The sequence below is a fragment of the Pseudorasbora parva genome, chromosome 13 (genome assembly GCF_024679245.1).
Source record: "Pseudorasbora parva isolate DD20220531a chromosome 13, ASM2467924v1, whole genome shotgun sequence".
Lineage (NCBI taxonomy): Eukaryota > Metazoa > Chordata > Actinopteri > Cypriniformes > Gobionidae > Pseudorasbora > Pseudorasbora parva.
The window spans coordinates 6256178-6278692 of record NC_090184.1 but is presented as its reverse complement, the minus strand read 5'-3'; the positions used below and the strand labels follow the sequence as shown (position 1 = coordinate 6278692).

The 22515-nt window shown below is 38.5% G+C and overlaps 2 protein-coding genes across 2 annotated transcripts in view; one reads left to right on the top strand and one right to left on the bottom strand.

The window, feature by feature from the left end:
• The window catches only part of si:dkey-32e23.4 (dynamin-1-like protein), a 52628-nt gene extending 46208 nt beyond the window's left edge, over positions 1 to 6420 (bottom strand). Inside the window, exons 1-5 of the mRNA XM_067413040.1 lie at positions 6288 to 6420; positions 5466 to 5569; positions 5110 to 5251; positions 4861 to 4899; positions 4375 to 4421 (exon numbers count right to left, since the gene is read on the bottom strand). Of these exons, the coding sequence (XP_067269141.1) occupies positions 4375 to 4421; positions 4861 to 4899; positions 5110 to 5251; positions 5466 to 5567 (330 nt within the window). The 5' untranslated portion in view covers positions 5568 to 5569; positions 6288 to 6420. The remainder of the gene's footprint in view (positions 1 to 4374; positions 4422 to 4860; positions 4900 to 5109; positions 5252 to 5465; positions 5570 to 6287) is intronic.
• A 1091-nt stretch (positions 6421 to 7511) lies between these two features.
• Positions 7512 to 22290, top strand: rab7b (RAB7b, member RAS oncogene family). Its single transcript, XM_067413041.1, has 6 exons — positions 7512 to 7687; positions 9332 to 9400; positions 10917 to 11043; positions 15292 to 15510; positions 17590 to 17718; positions 19619 to 22290. The coding sequence occupies exons 2-6, from the start codon at positions 9348 to 9350 to the stop codon at positions 19703 to 19705; spliced, it is 615 nt and encodes a 204-aa protein (XP_067269142.1). The 5' UTR covers positions 7512 to 7687; positions 9332 to 9347; the 3' UTR covers positions 19706 to 22290.
• The last annotated feature ends 225 nt before the right edge of the window (positions 22291 to 22515 follow it).

Here is a 22515-nt window from a genome sequence, read left to right as displayed (position 1 = left end):
GGGGGAAGGTGTACAGACGCAGCCTCGGCCACGTCTGTACCATTGCGTCCAGCCCCAGCAGGGCTGGATGTGTGAGGGAGAAAAATGCTGGACAGTGTGTCGTCTCTCGAGACACAAACAGGTCCACCTGGGCTCGCCCGAAGTGGATCCACAGCTTCTCCACCACCTCGGGGTGGAGTCTCCATTCTCCCGGCACCACTCCCTGCCTCGACAGGGAGTCTGCTGCTACATTCAGGACCCCCGGGATGTACCTCGCCCTGAGCGAGAGCATCTTGCCTTGGGCCCATGTTAGCATACGATGCGTCAGCTTCCACAACCGACGCGATCTCAACCCCCCCTGGTGATTTATGTACGAGACCACCGAAGTGTTGTCTGACCGAACTAACACATGGCGGCCCCGCAGGTCTGGGAGGAAGTGTTTGATTTTATGTGATTGAAACACAGCCATCAGCTCCAGCTGGTTTATGTGCCAGGAGAGCTGACGGCCGCTCCACAGACCTTGGGCCGAGCGGCCACTCATGACCGCTCCCCAGCCAGTTAGGGAGGCATCCGTCGTTAGCGTTACGCGATGACAAGGAGCCCCCAGAACTGGACCTTAGGACAGAAACCAAGGATCTTTTCACTTCACTAAGGCACGTAGGCAGCGCCCCGTGACCTTGATCAAGCGAAAAAGGGTTTCCCCTCGGGGAGAACCCCTTGGTCCTGAGCCACCACTGTAAGGGTCTCATGTACCGCAGGCCAAAAGGTACCCCGTTGGAAGCTGCTGTCATCAGCCCTAACACTCTCTGAAAGTGTTTCACAGTAAGTGACTGACCTAGCTTTATCTGGTTCACGGTATCCAGGATCGTTTTTATCCTGGTAGGGGATAGCCGAGCCGACATTATTTTCGTGTCCCAGACTACCGCCAGAAAAGTAGTGCTCTACAGCTTATAGGTGCCAGCACACTTTTCTTTCCGTTCAACCTTAGCCCCAACACTCTCCTATGGGCGAGAACAGCATCTCGATGCTGAACGCCCGCTGTTTCGACTATGCTAACACCAGTCAATCGTCGATATAGTTGAGCACGCGAATGCCCTGGAGTCGCACTTGAGCCAGAGCTGCATCCACGCACTTGGTGAAAGTGTGGGGTGATTAAAGGGTTACTTCAGCGATTAGCATATGGCTTTGTATCAGTAGAAACCCTGGAGTATATACAAATGATTGTGCTTTCCCCCCTCATATCCCCCTGAGACAAGAGATTTATGCATTTTATTTCTGGAAAAATTCCTCCTATGATGCAAATTGACGATATTTGCATCATAGGAGGAATGTTTGCCCAAAGGCTAAAGACTACAGCCAGCAGAGGAAGCCATTTCCGCATGTTTTGAACCCGCGCATGGGGGATGGGAGATTACACTCAGCTTGCAGGGAGAGCTCAGCTGGCAGCTACAGGCACTCATTTAAACGGAGCTATGGTGAGCAATGTAAGTCTTCTAACTTCTCAAATTAATTTCTATGAAAGTTAAGCTTGCAAAGGCATGAACTGAAATGCGCCAGACTGAACTCGCGTTGTGAATGTATGCCGCGAGTGTAGTCGCGATTACCTCAGCTCTCATCACGAGAGCTCATCAGCTCATTTATTTCACTCCTGCAGTTAGTGCTCAGTGCTGTGATACTCGCGCGATGACTCACTCATTATATTGAACAGACACGTTCAGTTTTTAATTGTAGTGTCTTCTCTAACTCAGTCACTGTAATCAAGTTGGTGGCTTTGGGAATGGCCTCACAGGGCAGCGAAGCATTCTGGGAATTGTAGTCTTTCATCCCCATGAGACAAAAATAAAAATTGTCTTTTCTCAGTCTAGAAGGCACCAAATTAAAAAATAATTTCACATTTCTACTACATTGATGGCCCAGTTTAAATACAGATCAATCTTCCCAGCGCTGAAGTACCCCTTTAAGCTAGGCCGAATGGCAGCACTCAATACTGGTAAGCTTTGCCCCCGAAAGCAAACCTGAAGACCTGTCTGTGCTGCAGAATGATGGAGATGTGGAAGTATACATTTTTTAGGTCTATTGTGACACACCAGTCCTCGGACCTGACGTGACACACGATCGGTTTTATCGTGAGCATTTTGTTTAGCTGATGCAGATCTAAAAATAGGCCTTAACCCTCCATCCTTCTTTGGAACTATGAAGTACCGGCTGTAAAAGCCTGACTCTCTGCAGAGGGGAGGGACCCGTGTATAGCCTCTTTTCGCAGAAGAGTCTGTACCTCTCGTTCCATGACCAGAGCCTGCTAGGGGGTTACTACCGTAGGAGTAACCCCGCTGAACACGGGTGGGTGTGACCCGAACCCTTTTTATAATGTGAGCAGGACCCATTCTGAGATATTCGGCAGAAGTTTCCACGCTGCCAGAAAATCTACTAAGGGAACCAGCCTCTCGAGGCTGGTCTCTGGATTCTCCTGGGTGGTCAGCCTGGTGTCCTGTAACGGATAACCGGCAGGTAGCAACCGAACTGACCGCCCAGGGGCCCTCACGAGAGGGCGCGAACATCCCAAGCCGCTACGTTTCCGGGCGGACAAGGAGATATATGTTCGCCGGGGACCGCCGCGCCCTGAAGCACCAACGGTGGCAGGGTTGGCAGACCCCCCTTTTTTGAACACACACACAATAAATGGACATACAATTCACACAGAGCGCTTGTGAAGACACAGAAGCTAATGAATGTTTGGTCCAGGTGTGCTTTATAGCTTCCTGGTCGATGACGTCACCCGCCCATGACGTATCTCCCCGTTATTGGACTGATTTCACGAGTGCTTCATGACGCATCACGCAGAGGCGTTCCCCTAGCGTTTCGACGCTGCTCGAAGTTCCCTCGAGATAGGGAACTGACTGATCTAGAGAAGATCTGTGTGGAGGAGTGGGCCAAAATCCCTCATCTGCAGTGTGTGCAAACCTGGTGAAAAACTACAGGAAACGTTTGACCTCTGTAATAGCAAACAAAGGCTACCGTACCAAATATTAACACTGATTTTCTCAGGTATTCAAATACTTATTTGGAGCTGTATCATATAAATAAATAGTTTAAAAATCATACATTGTGATTTCTGGATTTTTTGTTTTAGACTATGTCTCTCTCAGTGGACATGCACCTACGATGACAATTTCAGACCCCTCCTTTATTTCTAAGTGGAAGAACTTGCAAAATAGCAGGGAGTTCAAATACTTGTGTGTATATATATATATATATATATATATATATATATATATATATATATATATATATATATTTCATATATATATATAAATCTTTTTTTTCTACAGGGCCCTAAAGAAGTAATTTTTGTTAAATTTTTAATAAATCACGTGAAGTTCAAGTGTAATACGTGATGCATGCAAAAACAGCAGATGACCTTCTGTAACGCTCATGTTTAGAAACGCACTCCCATCTCTTTAATAAACACGAAGATGTTAGTCCCGTTCCAATCTGTACGTAAATCACAGACATCGGGTGATAAGATCGGGTGATGAGTGTTTTTGTCTTTAGATTTCAATAATCAAAAGGATGTCTAATTAATATAATTCATAAAAACTACTATTAATTTTATTTTTAATTAATTTATATTAAATGTTGTTGTTTTTTCAGAAATTCTGTTTTGTTTTTGTTTTTTCTGGAAATCAAATTATGGCATAAAACATTATTTTAATTTATCTTTTAATCATGAGAAATTAAACAAACTTTTTTCAAAAAAAAAGTTCTGAAAAAAGAGCTTTACTGTTAAAATTAAAACATGGAAGAAAATGTTTTGATTATTCCTTTAATAATAAAGTTTATTATTTTAGTTATATTATTACCTCCAAATGTATTATTATTATTATTAGTGTTAAGTTATTATTACATTGAGACGTAGCTAAATTCCACTGTAATGTATTGTATTTTCTATAATTACATTTTCTGTAATTTTAATATCATTGCATTTCTGTCAATGTCTTAAAGTTAACCGAACTTTTATTTTGACTGGTTGCGTTTCTGTGTGTTTATGATATGAAGAGTTTGATATCTTCTTTTTTTCTCTAATTAAATGGTAAAATGCTCATGAAGTAATTATCAAAGCGGCTCTGGAGAGATGAAGTTCATGCATTCGCCGACCACCTTTTTATTTAATTCAGAAAAAATCTGTAAAATTCCGTGTTATAGAGTTTAAAATCCATTTTTGTGACTGGATTCTGCGCTTCTGTCCATCTATTTATAATAAACCCACATAAGTGAGCAGAGAAATCTAAACAAGTATCTTACCTGACACTGATATTAAAATGGACATACTTCGCAGTTTCTGCAATTTGGCTATGTTGATTAATGTTATAATTTTTTTTCTTGGTCGGAGATTACCTGGTTTTTGCAGTGAAGAAAGGTTCCCCATTCCTCTGCTTTGATACCTTTAGAAAACAGAACAAGACAGAATGAGAGAGAATAACGCCAACACAAATCAATATTAATGCCACTGAATCGGCAGAAACCTCTTCCCATAAAATGCCTCAAACAGAATAAAAGCATTTTACAGGCTTTCACTGAAAAGTGAGCTGACGTGAACAAATTGTGAAATCAATATTCAACCAGAAATGTTACAGTGGCCGGATACATTAGTACACAACTGAGGGATTGGAGCCCAAACATGCATTTGCTCTAGTCTCAAAGTGGAAACAGTATCAGTTGTTTCACTAACAAATGAAAACACAACAGATGGGAAAACAATCTATGCTATGAAGAATGACATTTACAAAAAAGAAGATGGAGCAAGTGCTGTGGGATGGGAACCACGCCAGGAGAGTGATTTGGACAGATCATGCAGACGAACATGCGTTGAAAAACAGAGACCTGGATACGTGTTTTGAGAGTTTTGTTTAGCTCCAATTCCTGAGAAAGCGAAGAGAGGACAGCAGAGAGAGTTAGGAAGAAATGTTACTGTAAGCATATTAGGAACAAATTCACAGAAAGATCCGAATACATCAGTGAACAGATGTTAAAGAGGTCCTGACATGGAGTTTTTATTATTGTAATATGTTCCTCGAGGTTCACTTATAATGTTAATCAAGTTTTTGCACACAAAAACATGTAAGCTGTTACCATTGTCTTGTTTGCGCCTCTCCTCCAGCGATGGCACGTTCACCAGCTGTAACACTAGAGGGCGCCGTGTCACTATTCCTGAGCCTCGGGGCAGGAAGTCTCGTCCAACCAAACTCTCCAATACTGAACTCTTCCCACTGCTCTGTAGATTCATTTGAAGAGACAAACACCTGTAACATACTTGACTTCATAGAGAAAATACTGGGCTGGCACTGTGTTTACATGATGTCCTACCAAGGTGTACCCTACAATCACACAACAGAGATCATACCTTACTAGTGAAGGTTTCCATTTCAATGCACTGCACTGCATAAAGACTCGAATTCAAACGATTCACTATTAGATTACTGACTGACCTGTGATCCCACGACTATGATCTGAGGAAGCTGGATGATCTCGGCTCCAACTGTGAGGAAAACCTCCTGCAGTCTGTTAATGATGGGAATAAGAGTTTCCATCTCTGCAAGAGAAAGAAAATCGATGAAATGAGTGTAAAGCTGTTATACATGAACAAAAGATTGTGACTTAATCAATATACTGTATTTGAATATTTGCAGCAATATCTCTCTGTCTAGCTAGTCTTTATTTATAGAATTTACACACACAAATATATATATATATATATATATATATATATATATATATATATATATATATATATATATATATATATATATATAATCTCACATACAGACACACACACACGTGTAGATAGATAGATAGATAGATAGATAGATAGATAGATAGATAGATAGATAGATAGATAGATAGATAGATAGATATTGTGTGTGTGTGTGTGTGTGTGTGTGTGTGTGTGTGTGTGTGTGTGTGTGTGTGTGTGTGTGTGTGTGTGTGTGTGTGTGTGTAAATATATAAATAAAAGCTAATCAGAGAGATATTGCTGTAGATACTCACACACAGACACATGGGTGTATTTAGGCTACATTTTACATGTTACCGTTACATGAATAAAGAGCACTAGTCTGCTGCACAACCCATCCATGCAACTAATTTAATAATTGATTTGCCGATATAATACATTTTCAGTTATTTTTAATATTTCCCGACAGACAGAGCCTTGCAGGGTGTGATGCTGACAGGAGAACAAGGTTATCTATACATGATAGGAGAAACGATAAAAACACTAGCACAACCGGTTCGATAAATAATATCCTTACCGTGTGTCGACCCTTTTACAAAATTACACAATCACAGCGTTTTAACGCTCACTCTCATGCTGGAAATATAGGAAATACAACGTACAGTCAGTCAGAGGAAGACCGACATGTTTTGAGGTTTCGCTTTTCTGCGCCCTTACCGTAGGCTGTCAAAGATGGGCTGGCGTCAGTTACAAGAAATTCGATTGGCTAAATGTATTGGTGACGTAAGAGTAGATGTTCAGCTCATTGGATGAAACACCTTTCAATCACAATATGCCATGGCCGCGTCTCCACGCCCCTTTCCAACATCAGGACCCCTACAATTTCATCCGTGGCATTCAATCACAAGACATAAAATAAATAAATGTGTTTGTTTATTTATTTATTTATTCATTTATTTAAAAAATAAAATAAAAATAAAATGTTTGAAATGCGTCGAATCTATATATCTGTGTAAAATCATATTTCAAATGATTAAGGAAGTAGCCTAGGTAAGCCATAGATAGGCACTGAGGAAGTGTGAATGAGTCAGAAATTAGACACAAATTATCAAAATGTAAGCTACAAATCACATGACAGAGGGAGGGACGAGGATCACGGGATGAGCCTCTCCCTGTCCTGGTTTTTCCCGGTTAAACTTATCAAAAATGCACATCCAGATATATTTGAATTGCATAGAAAGTTCTATAATTGTGTTAATTTTACTAGCTTAATTCTACAATACAGATTTCTGCCAGTATACTTGGGAAACCGGCGAATATTGATTTAGGCCTTTTAGTTTAGATTTGTTGTGCGTATGTATTTAAAAAGCGAGAACAGATCAACATAACGTTTAATGCTGTATAAACTAAGCTGCTATAGAGTGGTTTAAATCATTTTCTCCTCCTCCTGCCATCTTGGAGTCATTTTCGAAAATGAGGGAGGGCTTTTCGAGGTTCCAGCTGAGCTAGTAATAGGAAGTCCGATTCATTTGAACAAATCGGTTCTTTCAGACGGTTCATTTAACTAAGTCACCGTTTTATTTGAGGCATATCGCTCAAAAAAATTCGGAAGTCTCCATGTTATATTTTGTAGTAAAAACAAACAACTGCACTCATTGTGTGTTGTGTTGTTAAACGCTCTACCGTGTCGCCTACCTCGTATTTTTCTCACATAAGTAAATTCCTTGCGAATCGGTTCGAATGAATCACTAAATTGAACCGATTGAAACCTGATTCGAACATCAATATTTTGCGTCAGTCCCTTGTGACTCTACAGTCATGTCCTGTTCTGCTAGGAAGAAACACATAATGCTCGACAACAGCTGATGTGCTTCTGGATCATTAAAAACACTGGGTGATTTTTGTGTCAGTCGCTTTTGAGAAGATTTGGACGCGCAGCGAAATATCAAGACTCCCACGACGGTAAACGCGAAGAAGGTAAACAGTCTTGACAGTTTGTTTTTCCACACAATATCTGTAAATGTGATTGATGCAGAGAATTAGATACATTTTGTATGTTTTTAACACTTATTAATTTCACAATGGATTAATATGTAGGCTTATCGTTCTGACTGGTTAGTATTTTCTGTACCCCTGTATCCTGAACAAATACTTTGTGGTTTATATGGCCGTTTCGTTTCTGTAATGTATTGTTACAATGTAACTGCCATGTTTTTCGCAGCAGTGACGTCACATGACTCAGTGAATCACGTGCATTCATTCTTTGTACTTCTGCCACTGAATACTGGAGGTGGCTGATGATCGCTGCTCGTTTTCCCCTTGGTTTCAGACTGACATTTATTGCAAATCTTGATACGAGTTCTGAAACTACCGTTTAAAATGATTTATAATTAGTCTGCTTATTTGGTACATTAATTTCCAAGTAAGGATTTGGCAAATATAGGCTATGGAAATATATAAAATATGAGCATTGCAAAAGCAATTCAATAGGCCTATAGAAACACAGACCCTTTCGATAATGACATTTATTATCAATGATTGATTGTCATTATTGATTTTATCCATTAGTTCTGGCAGCCTCCATTTTATAAATCCATAACATGACCAAAGTCTATGACCCTGGACCAAAAAGTCATAAGAGTCTTTTATTATTATTATTATTATTATTATTATTATTATTATTATTATTATTATTATTATTATTATTATTATTGAGATCTATACATCATGAAGAAATAAGCTTTCCATAGATACATCTATGGAAAGCTTATTTTTTTCATGATGTATAAATATGGCAATATTTGGCCGTGATTTGAAAATCTGTAATCTGAGGGTGCAAAACAAAATATAAATATTGAGAAAATCGCTGTCCAAATGAAGTCCTTAGCAGTTCATATTACAACTAATCATACATTTTTTATGGTAGGAAATTTACAAAATATCTTCATGGAACATGATCTTTACTTAATTTCCAAGTAGTTTTTGGCATAAAAGGAAAATCGGTAATTTTGTCCCATACAATGTATTGCTGGCTTTTGCCACAAATATACTTCTGCGATTTATGACTGGTTTAATGGTCCAAGGTCACATATTGTATAATTTTACATATCAACATGCCATAAACAGTCACATGCCTGTATTTTGGAACTGCAGCTGATAAAAATGATAAACATCAGTGACCTCGTGAAAATTCATATATTAATCGAATGAATTAAGTATAGTAATTAAATAATAAATATTTAAATGTAGGGGTGTCACAATATATTGCAATAAAATAATACAACAATATGTATCATAATAAAAATTACAGTGTGAGAGTTTTAGTGTCACTAATATATATATAATGTTGAAAATAAAGTATAATAATGCAGTGTGGGAATATTTGTGGGTCCTGATGATGACAAATGTCTTCTGTGGCCTACATTATTTTAAATACATCTAGTTAGAAGAGTGCAAGCGTATTTGTCTAAAATAATTCTGTATTTTCAGCATCAGAATCATGAATATTTTTATATCAAATAACAAACATGCCGTTCCACTTTTTACAGTGTAGGTTTACCTTTTGTCTGTGGAAAAAGAAGTATCTTCTGCTACTGTCTAATATCCTTCTCTGTGTCGTAGCGTTCATCTACACATCATGTCTTCTCGTAAGAAGGTCCTGCTCAAAGTGATCATCCTAGGGGATTCTGGGTAAGTGTTTGCGCAACATCCTTGTGGTATCAGTGAGGTTTAGATTGTCATAATCAGGCTTCATAGAGCTCAAATGCTCTTATCAGTTGGACACTTTGTCCTCTGTAATGTAGGCCTATATTTAAGGTAGCTATGTAAGGTATTATGACACCTATTGATATCACTCAAGGAATTCCCCTGACTTTCTATCATCAGTTAAAATGTGCTCAGGCCGGATGGCTAATCACACTATCTCTGTGTGAATAACTTTAAAGGGGGGGGTGAAATGCTGTTTCATGCATACTGAGCTTTTTACACTGTTAAAGACTTGGATTCCCATCCTAAACATAGACAAAGTTTCAAAAACTAATGTTGGACGTTTGATGGAGTATTTCTGTGTCAAAAATACTCCTTCCGGTTTCTCACAAGTTTCGGCGAGTTTTTTTCGAGTATGGGTCGGCTTGACGTTAATAGAGCGGAAGGTCCTTGTATGGGCCGTACGGGCTCTTCTCCCGGTAGGGTGTGTGCGCGCGTGACTAGAGCGAGAGAGAGGAAATGCACGCCCATAAACACACTCAGCTGCAGATACACTTTATTCCTATGGGTGACGTCGAGCGACTTCAACGCTTCAGCACAGCATTCTGGGAAGGCAGCGCTGCATTTGAACCGATTTGAACGCAGAAATGACGGGAAGCTTCACAACATCGCTTCAGTCCCGTAGCAAAGTGGATCTCCACTGTTCACTGCTGTCAGGACTTTACCAAATCATACCAAAGAAGTGTGTTTTTGACGTAGCGGTCCCAGCGATAAAGGTTCGGTCCTGCTTTGGAAGCAGTCGGTGAGTAAAACTGCTTCAAATGTCTGTGCTGTCGGCTATCGTCACGTGAGTAAACATCAGTAAACGACACGATCGCGTGCTTCGTCATTCAAATGCGTTAAGGTTACTCCATTGTTCTATATATAACGTTACACTAGTCTGACGTGCAAAACCGTTTTGCTTGCTACTGCTAAGGTTTAGTCGCATACAATAGTCCATAAACCGAATCATGTCCTCATACACTGCGAGTAAACACACACTAATGTTGACAGGCCACTAAATACAGTACATACCACAGAGACGGACGTCCTGCTGTTGCTGTTTCTCCAGTTCAATTTATTTCAGCCTCAGATTTGATTCTGGATCATTATCTCTATTAGCTGAGATAGCCATGAGTTTCTCCACGCTTGAGGACGTCACCGCTTTGTGCGCTTGTCTTTCTTTAGCTCCGCCCACACGATACGCCTCCAGGCGCTCGGTTTTTCCCGGAAAGAGTCGGTACAGCCCATATTTCTTTTATAAATATAATAAAACTAAAGACTTTTCGGAGATATGAAGGATGCAATACTACTCTATAGGTACTCAAGATTGACATGAGATTGACTGAAACTGAGTGTTTCACCCCCCCTTTAACACTGCAGCTCAAAGATAATGATTTTACTTGTGCATGTTTCTGAAGCCTTGCCGATTGAATCATTGTGTCCCGTTTGTCTTTGTCAGAGTTGGGAAGACCTCTTTGATGAACCAGTATGTGAATAATAAGTTCAGTAATCAATATAAGGCCACTATCGGAGCCGACTTCCTGACCAAGGAGGTGATGGTGGACGACAGACTGGTCACCATGCAGGTTTGTATCCTTGTCTATTACATAAGATTACATTTTCATTTGAGGACAGTACAATTTTTTAAATTATTTTTTTTAAAGAAATTAATACTTTTATTCAGCAGGGATATATTAAATTAGTCAAAAGTGACCTTTATAATGTTAAAAGTTTTCTATTTCAAATAAATTATGTTCTTTTGAACTTTCTGTTCATCAAAGAATCCTGAAAAAGTTAATAAATTTTTTCCATAAAAGTACTACATATGAATGGTTTTGAAGGATCATGTGACACTGATGACTGGAGTAATGATGCTGAATAAATTACAATTTTAAAATCTATGAAAATAGAAAACATGTATTTTAAATTAAGTACTGTATATCTGATAAAATAAATGCATTCCTTGGTGAGCAGAAAATACAATTTCTGCTCACCAAAGAAAAAAGACTGAAAAAAAACATTTAAAAATACCACATTTTGAATGGAAGTGTAACTTATATATGGGTGAATCTCTCAAAGAAATGCCACACTTCATTCTAAAAAAATAATAATAATAATTGTATTTATATGTTTCATTTAATTTATATAGTGCTAAATACCCATGATTTTAAGCAGCTTTTCTTGCAATATGCAACATTTGAGAAAAAAATTGATAAAACAATTTATTATCCTATAGAAAATATAACCCAAAAAAACTTTTGAGTTCTTTCATGAAGCTTTGAAACCTTGGCAAGTCTTGTGACTTTGGTAAACGTGGCTTTATGTCACAATTATTTCAAAATTGCAATGTTTCGCCATTAAAGGGAGATGATTTTTTTTAACCCTAATCTCTGATCAAGTTTATAAATTTGACACATTTAATGACACATTTGTATAATAAAATGATCTATTTGTAGATCAAAGTATCGTTTTGGTTTGAATAACCACGCCCTTCATAAAATTAACAAAACAAGCCCTACAATTTAATAAAATATCACATATTATAAAGACATTTCAAGCGCTTCGAAACAGTGATTCATTCTGCAAAGTAATCGGTTTAATTGATTCAGAGTTTGTAAAAGTTTTGTTTCTCCTATCACTATTGACTATCACTATCAAACAAGAGACTCACTTGCAGCATGTTGACACAAGCAAAGCTAGGCAAGAGGCAAGAGGGATAGAAATACACAAAGACTAGTTAATAAGTTAAATTACTTATGGAAATTTACATGCCAAATAAAAAAAAATCAATAAATACTTTTGCCTTTGATTTGGGAGTAAATAAATACTTAATGTCACACTTTAACTTGCAGTCCAATTCTCACTATTAAAGGTGTCATAACCTGGCTTTTCTTCTTTTTTTTATACTTATAAAGGTCAACTAGTGACGTTTGTGCGGTTTTTACATTCAAAATCACCATAACTAATAAGTAATAGGCTATTTTCTACACTGGTTTTGAGGCTGTCTTCTAAACGCTGGGTTTTGATGGGCGTGCAGCACTGAAGACTTGGAAGTAAACGCCCACGGCTAGGATGGGATAAGATTTGCATATTTAATGAGCTTCAGCTCCTGTCATTACTATGCCCCTGACAGTTCAGTTCACATGAGGGAGATTATTTTGAAAGTGGTAACTGCAACTTGTCTTTATCAAACAAACACAATGATTTATTTCCACCCGCGATTGTATTACATGGCCCGCACCCGCATGATCAGGCGATATAAGCGCGAACCGCACACACACACACACACACACACACACACAAATGCAATAGTGCATGCCCAGATCAATAAAGAATTTCTGCTGACAGGCCTACGTTTTGGTCTGGTACAGCCCTATGTCTACTATTACATATAATAAAGACGTTTTACTCACATAAGTGTGTTGCACCATTCCTGTCGGCTCTAATATAGAAGGCACAACATTGTGTCTGCAAATCCACCTGAGACTTGTTTACAAACGATTGCGCAGTGAAATGAAGCGAACACACAAGCGGTCTTCCCCACGTGAACTTACAGGATATTCTTATATTAACATGACCTTTTATATATCAAAAGCTCAAGGGAAAGTTCTTTTCTCAATTCATCACCCCTTTAAACTACGGCTTTTGCCTCAAATTTCTAATAACTGCTTATTAATATTAAGGTAGTTAAGTTTAGGTTTTGGTAGGACTCGCTACGTAATACTACCTAGAATAAGGCATTAACATGTGCTTTACAAGTACTAATAAACAGCCAATATCTAGCAATAAGCATGATAATAGGCAACTCGTTAATAGTGAGAATTGGACCCTAAACTAGAGTTACCATACTTTCGTAATATTTATTGAATATTTACATCAGATTCACCCATGTATTATAGCAGTCATTTGAGCTATTATATGAATTGTTTGGAAACTGCTCAGAAAGAATAAAAGGCCTGCGTGTTTTGAGGACGATGATGTCATTTCCTTAACAACCATTATTTTGTGTGCAATGCCTCATGGCAGTAATCATGTCTGGTCATGTGATGTGGTTAAAGGCTCTGCGTGATAGGCAGTACAGTCATCTCAAAATATATGAAATCTCTGTAATAACTCATAGCTGATCGGCAGGAAGTTTTACACTCATTCTAATGCAAATGTTTTTCTGTTTCAATATGCCAGTCATGTGAGATAAATAAGTCACATTTAGTCTGGTATTTCCCTGAAAGCGAAGTTTCATGTTGTGTTTGCATGATTTCTAACCGGTATGACCAGTCATGTGATGCAGATCCCTCAATCATGCCCAAACAAGCAGTGCTTGTGAAGTTATTCCTGTAAAATAATGTGTTAATAAATACTAATTATTATAACAATAAAATATTGTAGTTATGTCTGAGCAGTTACGCATAATTACTTTGTTAATGAATACATTTCTGAAAACCTTATTAGTCTTTAAGAGATGGACAGCTCAAGGATAGATACTGAAAGTGTTATATTTAACCAATACTGTTGAAGAGGCTGTGCTGCATTATTAAAGGATTAGTTCACTTCAAAATGAACATTTCCTGATAGTTTACTGACCCCCATCTCATTCAAGATGTTCATGTCTTTCTTTCTTCAGTCGAAAAGAAATTACGTTTTTGAGGAAAACATTCCAGGATTTTTCTCCACATAATGGACTTCAATGGGAACCAAAAGTTTGAAGACCTAAATCAATGCAGTTTCAGAGGAAGAGCTTCAGAGGCTCTGCACGATCCCAGACGAGGAATAGGCTCTCATCTAGACAAACCATCGGCCATTTAAAAAAATAACAACTTATTTATATACTTTATAACCTAAAATGCACAACTTTTGTTTTGTTTTGCTGCTTTATGGTGTATGACGTCATCATGTCGGAAAGGTCACGGTGGAAGTAACAACACAGAGCCTAAAATCTCATGTTCTCCTCCAGCTTTAAAATTGTCAGACATCGTTGTTTTACCTTTATTTTTGTAAAGGGCATTTGATTTGGTCTTTGCACGTTAGTTGTAACACTCAGGCAATACTTCCACCTACCACCGACGTGATGACTTCATACGCCGAAAAGAAGAAAAACAACACAGAGGTCATGCATTTGAGGTTAAAAAGTACATAAATGTTTTTTAAAACGACCGATGGTTTGTCTAGACAAGAGCCTATTCCTCGTCTGGGATCGTGCAGAGCCTCTGAAGCTCTTCCTCTGAAACTGCATTGACTCGGACCTTCAACCGTTGGTTCCCATTGAAGTCCATTAATCCTGGAATGTTTTCCTCAAAAAACGTAATTTCTTTTTGATTGAAGAAAGAAAGACATAAACATCTTGAATGAGATGGAGGATTTTAATTTTAAAGTGAACTAAATCTTTTTTTTTTAAATGCAGATAAAGTCAAATAATATAGTAGCAAGTATTATTAAGTGTTATTTACCATACACTGCAAAAAATTATTTTCTTACTTTTAGTATTTTTGTCTTGTTTCTAGTCCAAATATCTAAAAATTGTTAAAATAAGAAGTATTTACTAGACTAGCAAAAGTAATTGTCTTGTTTGGGGGAAAAATAACTCAAAATTAAGAGAGTTTTTGCTTAAAATAAGCAAAATAATCTGCCAGTGGGGTAAGCAAAATAATCTTAATTCAAACAGAAAACAAGATTATTTTGCTTACCCCATTGGCAGATTATTTTGCTTATAGTAAGCAAAAACTCTAATAGTAATTTTCTAAACTCTAAGAGTAATTTTTTCCCCCCAAAACAAGACAATTATTTTTGCTTGTCTAGTGGGTTTTTGCAGTGTAACTAATTTGATTTTCTTCCTTCAGATTTGGGACACAGCAGGTCAGGAGCGGTTTCAATCTCTGGGCGTGGCTTTCTACAGAGGGGCGGACTGTTGCGTGCTGGTCTATGATGTCACGGCGCCCACTACATTTAAGACCATGGACAGCTGGAGGGATGAGTTTCTCATTCAGGCCAGTCCACGTGACCCGGAGAACTTCCCCTTTGTTGTGCTAGGAAACAAAATCGACCTGGAGAACCGACAGGTCAGTGGACAGACCAAAAGGAGCGCCAATGCTAGGATGGTTATGAATGTCACACTTTTAAAGAGTTGAAAATTAGTAGATTGTGTGCTTGAGCAATGGGCTTTTCAATGGTCGAGTTATGGATTTAAAGGGGTGGTTCTGTGGGTTTTTTTCTAGGCTTTGTATGTTTATGGGGCGCAATATAACATGTCTTAATACTTCTTCTTTTTTTTAAACGCATATTTGTTTACATTTGACCTTTATCCCACACCGCTGTCTCCACTGTCCTTCGAACGTCTCGTTTGCTTCCTGCTTCTATGAAGCCCATCCATCCGAAAAACGCAATGGTCTTAGATTGGTTAGATGGCCAAATGTAGTTTCCTGTATTTTTATTGGCTGAAGTGAAACGCCACGCCCCTTCCCATTACGGGCAGAAGTCACATCTACGGAGACTAGCAAGGGTTTATGATCTCACCAACCAGGAAGAAGCTCGTTGTAGTCCAAACCGGCCGTTTTTGTAGGCAATAAACTGCCGTAACTTTAAAAGACAATATTTCTGTTTGCATTGAACTTTGCAGATACTGTTTATGCTCAAGCAGCAACATTACACTAACTAAAGTTGAAAAAGTGATATCGCATGCAACCACCCTTTTAAAGTGTTAGTTCTTTACTTTACAAGCTTTATAGTGGGAGTGTATGGTAAGCCCGTAAAAGTACATCCATCCATCATATAACTGCTCCACACGGCTCCAGGGGGTTAATAAAGCCCTTCTGAAAGCGAAGCCATGCGTTTTTCCCCAAAATGTATCAAAAGTGACAGTAAAAGACTATTTAAGATCAAATGAATGCTGTTCTTTCAAGCTTTATTCTTTAAAGAATCCTAAAACAAATGTATTGTGGATTCCATATAAATATTAACTGTTTTCATATTAATAATAAATGTTTCTTGAGTATCAAATGAATTCTCATATTAGGATCATGTGACACTGAAGACTGGAGGAATGATGCTGAAAATTCAGTTTTGATCACAGGAATAAATCATATTTGAACTTACATATTCAAATAGAAAACAGTTATTTTATATTGAAATAATAATTCACAATATTCCTGTTTTCACTGTATTTATGCTCAAATAAATGCAGCTTTGGTGCGGAAAAGAGACCCCAACTACATAAAAAAATCTAACCAGGCCAAAACTTTTGAGAAGTAGTGTACATAAAACATGCTTAAGTTAAAATAGCCAATAAATAGCTGACAGTATATAAAAGATAAAAAATTCAGACAAGATTGAAGTCCTTTACGTTGGGGTTTCAGAGCCGCTTTGACCTCCACATGTAAAGCATTGCTGGCAGTGTCATGGCGGAATGATTGAACAAGGTCGCTTGTTAGCAAGCAAACTGGACGCTCGTATGGTCAGCAATGAAAATAGTGAGCGGTTTTCTTTGATGCTTCTCAGAAAGCACATTTATTTTCTCTGAATGTCAGGATCTGCCTTTGGTGTTCTGTCGTGCCATCTTGTTTTGATCTTTGTGTCAAGAAGATTGTGCTTAGAAAGGTCAGCTGCAAATGAGGGCAACGCTGAAATAGTTTGAACTGTTTGCATCAAAATGCTTGACCTGTGCGCATTGCGCCATCAGGCATAATGCTGTGGCTTTTAATCCTGTGGTCAAAGCTGAATTTTCAGCATCATTATTCCAGTCTTCAGTGTCACATGATCCTTCACAAATCATTCTAATATAAGGATTTGATGCTCAAGAAACATTTCTGAAGCCCGCTCTGCTGATTAATGTTTTTATGGAATCCGTGATACATTTTTGCCAGGAATCTTTAAAGAAATAAAAAGTTAAAAAACTATTTTCAATTTAATAAAGGCCCTCTGAAGCAAAGTGGTGTGTTTGAGTAAGAAAAATATCCATATTTAAAACTTAATAAAGCAAAATAGCTTGAATAGGCAATTATCAGCCAATCTACACAACCTAGCACTTTTCTATCAAGAGAATATTAAGTGACATAATCAAATAATTAAAAGCCATATTTTGATTGTAAATTTTTCAGATTGAATTCATAATTTCATTCCAAAATCCTTTTTATTTTGAACAGGTGACAACAAAGCGAGCACAAGCATGGTGTCTGAGTAAGAACAACATCCCCTATTTCGAGACCAGCGCCAAAGAAGCCATTAACGTGGAGCAGGCCTTCCAAACCATCGCCCGCAATGCACTTAAACAGGTAGAGATCCTGTTTGATATAAGATGATATAACAAAAAGCACCATAAAAGTAGTTTCTACAACTCATGTGCTGTATTACAAAGGTATATTATCTGCTGTCGCTTTAACACCTAATGCACATGTCCAATATAATAATACGCAGCTGTTTTCTTTCTCAGTTTATGTTCACTTAAGACATAAGCGATTGTGTTACCGTGATCCTCAAATTTTGACATGTTTTGCGTGTTGGTGTCTCTTCAAGCACAAAAAGAAATTAATTCTGTGCTTTCGAGCAATTTCCGGATTGTGTATTCTTGCACTTGAATGCTTTAAAATCGATTAAACGCATGCAAATGATAAACTTTCATTCAACTCTGCAATTAATCCGCATATCAAATGCGTTCCATTATGGATCAACTACGATCCATTACACCCCTATTTTTTTATCCTATTCATAATTTGTTTTATTACCATTATTCTGTTAATTATTTAGGATCAAGCTACCTCGCAAAGACACTTCCTGATCCAACTCAACCAACATGAGAGTGAACCTCATTGGTTCTCGCTGAAGCTCAAACGTGCTGCGTAACACGAGAATGAACCTCATTGGTTCTCGCTGAAGCTCAAACGTGCTGCGTAACACGAGAATGAACCTCATTGGTTCTCGCTGAAGCTCAAACGTGCTGCGTAACACGAGAATGAACCTCATTGGTTCTCGCTGAAGCTCAAACGTGCTGCGTAACACGAGAATGAACCTCATTGGTTCTCGCTGAAGCTCAAACGTGCTGCGTAACACGAGAATGAACCTCATTGGTTCTCGCTGAAGCTCAAACGTGCTGCGTAACAGGAGAATGAACCTCATTGGTTCTTGCTGAAGCTCAAACGTGCTGCGTAACAGGAGAATGAACCTCATTGGTTCTTGCAGAAGCTCAAACCTGCTGCGTAACACGAGAATGAACCTCATTGGTTCTTGCTGAATCTCAAATGTGCTGCGTAACAGGAGAATGAACCTCATTGGTTCTTGCTGAATCTCAAATGTGCTGCGTAACACGAGAATGAACCTCATTGGTTCTTGCAGAAGCACAAACGTGATGCGTAACACGAGAATGAACCTCATTGGTTCTTGCTGAAGCTCAAACGTGCTGCGTAACACGAGAATGAACCTCATTGGTTCTTGCAGAAGCTCAAACCTGCTGCGTAACACGAGAATGAACCTCATTGGTTCTTGCTGAAGCTCTAACGTGCTGCGTAACACGAGAATGAACCTCATTGGTTCTTGCTGAAGCTCAAACCTGCTGCGTAACACGAGAATGAACCTCATTGGTTCTTGCTGAAGCTCTAACGTGCTGCGTAACACGAGAATGAACCTCATTGGTTCTTGCTGAAGCTCTAACGTGCTGCGTAACACGAGAATGAACCTCATTGGTTCTCGCAGAAGCTCAAACGTGCTGCGTAACACGAGAATGAACCTCATTGGTTCTTGCAGAAGCTCAAACGTGCTGCGAAACACGAGAATGAACCTCATTGGTTCTCGCAGAAGCTCAAATGTGCTGCGTAACACGAGAATGAACCTCATTGGTTCTCGCTGAAGCTCAAACGTGTCGCGTAACACGAGAATGAACCTCATTGGTTCTCGATGAAGCTCAAACGTGCTGCGTAACACAAGAATGAACCCCATTGGTTCTTGCAGAAGCTCAAACCTGCTGCGGAAAACTTTTTGGAGCTTGTAATGTTCAGGCTGTTATGTGTTTATTTCATGGAAAAGTGCAGCATGAACATTCTGCAAAATTTGTCCTTTTTTGATTTTCACAAAAGAATGTCATGCGGGAGAGTAAATGATCACAGAATTTTCTGTTTAACTGGCAGGGCTTTGCCGTTACGTAAACACTTAATCTTAATCTGAAATGAATCTATCTTGCAGGAGACAGTGGACACGTATGATTTCCCTGACCAGATCAAACTAAGAGATGACAGACCTGCGTCTACCAGCGATGGCTGCAGCTGCTGAAGGAAAGAGGGAAGAGAAAGAGCCAACATGGGAAAGGGAGAGATGGAGAGATGGATAAGATCCAGGCCTGTAATTCTAGCGCCCATCCTCCCCCTTTCCTCCAGGGTGTCAAATGCCACTTGTGAAAGCTGAACATCCATTTACTTGCTGAACTCCAAGTCACATGTGGTACGATGAACCATCAAGGAATAGGAAGACCAATGTGTTGCATATCCTCTGACATTGCATCTATTACACGTCACACTCACTACAGCTGTCGAAGAATTTCCTTGTCTCTATTCCTGCTGTCTGTGCAACTTGACTGCAAGTGTTTCTTTACTCCGAAATGATCCTTTCGTCTGCTAGTTCATTGTGCCTTTATATTTTGTAACTTTGAGTTGTTGTTCTTTCACTTCTATGCTGAACAAACATGTTAAAATTGCATACATATTATGTAATAAGGCTGGGAAATATATTAAATAGTTATAAAAATGTATACATTTTGTCTTCAGTATAAAAGGAAACAACATTTGCAATGATCTTTTAGCCATAACTAATAATTAGATTTTCTTCGACTCAGCACCGTCACTGAAAAATATACATAAAAGCCTCCGTTTGGCATTTCACATCATTTTAAATGTTGTAGTAAAAATATATGAACAGTTGGGAATATTTTTTTTTTTTACTAATGTGCACATAAATAAAAATGATTTAATATATTTCCTAGTGTCCACAGAGGGAACCGTTGTGGATTTTTACGGTATTTTACTTTTTACTTCAAACATGTGCATGTTTACATGATCCTCTTTTCAACAGAAAACAAAAAACTTTTTATGCGTTTTGTTCGTTCATTTACACGTCTTCGTTGTTTTGAGGGCCTGAAAACACACATTTTTGAAAATGAGTGCAAAGTGCACATTTTTGAAAATGATACCAATGTTGTCTTTTTAACTACAAATACACGTGAAATTTATGAAACGTGTTCAGTCTATAGGCCCCATCATACATACAATGCCAGACTTGACGCAAGTGTTTTTTTTTTTGTGTGCTAGTTTAGTCTGAAGCAGATATAATTTTCACGTCCAGCACGTTGTTTAAATAGCAAATGCACTCGGGTCAATCTGTTCACCCATGGGCGTGCTGGTCTGTAAACCAGGTGTGTTCAGGCGCATTTTTGGTGTGTTGCTATTTTGAGGAACTGAAAACGACTGTGCCACTGACCAACAAAACCAGCTCTAAAGTCAATAGCGCAGCATTTTTTGTTATTTAAAGGTGTGTTCGTAATATGCGCCTATAGGCCGGTGCACAACGCTTATTACACACATAGGGAAAATAAAAAGGATTAAAAGATTATTAGTCATAATGGATAGTCATTGTATCAGAATTAGCCTACCTACTTGCAGTAATGATAAGCAAGCAGATGTCATTGGACAAGCAGATCGGTTTCCTCTCTGGAGAAGCGTTGTCTTTCCTCCATTAAAGCTACACTGTGTAACTTTTTTAGTTTATTCTTAGCTAAAAACACTTAGTTCTTTTAAAAATATATGTGCTCATTAATGTATATTTACTTCTTTCAAGTAATAAAGTATTCTCGTAAGTTTATAATATGCCATTGAAAGACATACGGGTGAGGGGTTCGAATGCCGTCGCCATGTTGCTCCTCCATCTTGAAAGTACATTAGCCAGAGAGGGACATACCCGTAAATTCAGGCTTCGCTTTTTGCATTTTAACACTCGATGGCACTCATGAACGAGGTCGAACTGGAAGCCATGTTAATCTTGGACTAAATCGGCCACCATAGGAGTTAAAACGAAATCAGAATTGAGAGGAACAGAAACTAATATTCACTGGATGGTCATATACCTTTACACTGCTAGATGGGAGAAAATATCACACAGTGTAGCTTTAAAAATAGTGAATCGCCATGGCGCAAGCACAACTGGCTTTTAAAGGGAATGGGAGATGACACTCTGAATGGTTCGTTGAACGCCCAAAACACATCCATGACTCTTTAAGAGACTAGATACAACCTTTTTGGACTATGCGCCAAGTCTATCCCGTCGTTAAACTAGCAAACTCTTTGCCATGCACCCAGATCGTTAAAATAGGTGTGTAGTTTCTTTAAAAAGTGACTTCACCATCTACTGGCCTAGCAGCAGAATACAGCTTTATTTGGTCATTTTTGTAGATCCATTTGGAGGGAATCGGTTTGAAAATTGGGTCACCCCGTGTTCCGTGTTGTGTAAACGTGCCCTTAAAATCTACTTGGCAACAACTGCGGTTTGTTGTGAAATCAATGCAAATTTCTCTCAAGATTTTTTAGCTCGTCTCCCAGCCCAAATATGTAACATGTCATGAATTAAAGGCGAATAAGGATGTGGTAACGGTGTATTAACTTGAATCCTAAATATCCTAAAGGTACTGACATTTGGTATGTTCACTTCAACATCAGAACACATTTTAGTCTGTTGGATTGTAAGTACTTCTGACTGTTTTAAAGCCACTTTCTGTTTCTCTAACAGATTTCTTAAGAATGTTACCAACCATGCCAGTTCGAATGGTTTACATGTAGAGCTGTTGTAAATAAAATCATTTCTCCAGTGTTTATCAAGAGGTCATGTTTTAAGTAGCACAGTAATGGTGCTTACGTCATGCTTTTGCCTTTAGACTTTTACATGTTAGGCTTGCGTTCATTAATAGACCCATTCTCAACCCAAGAGCTCCTCCCGTTTATATGCCAAAAGGAAAAAAGTAGGCTTTTTTTTTCTTTTTTGGCCAAACATTAGAATGACTTCAAACCAAAAAAGCAAAATAAAGACACATTACAACC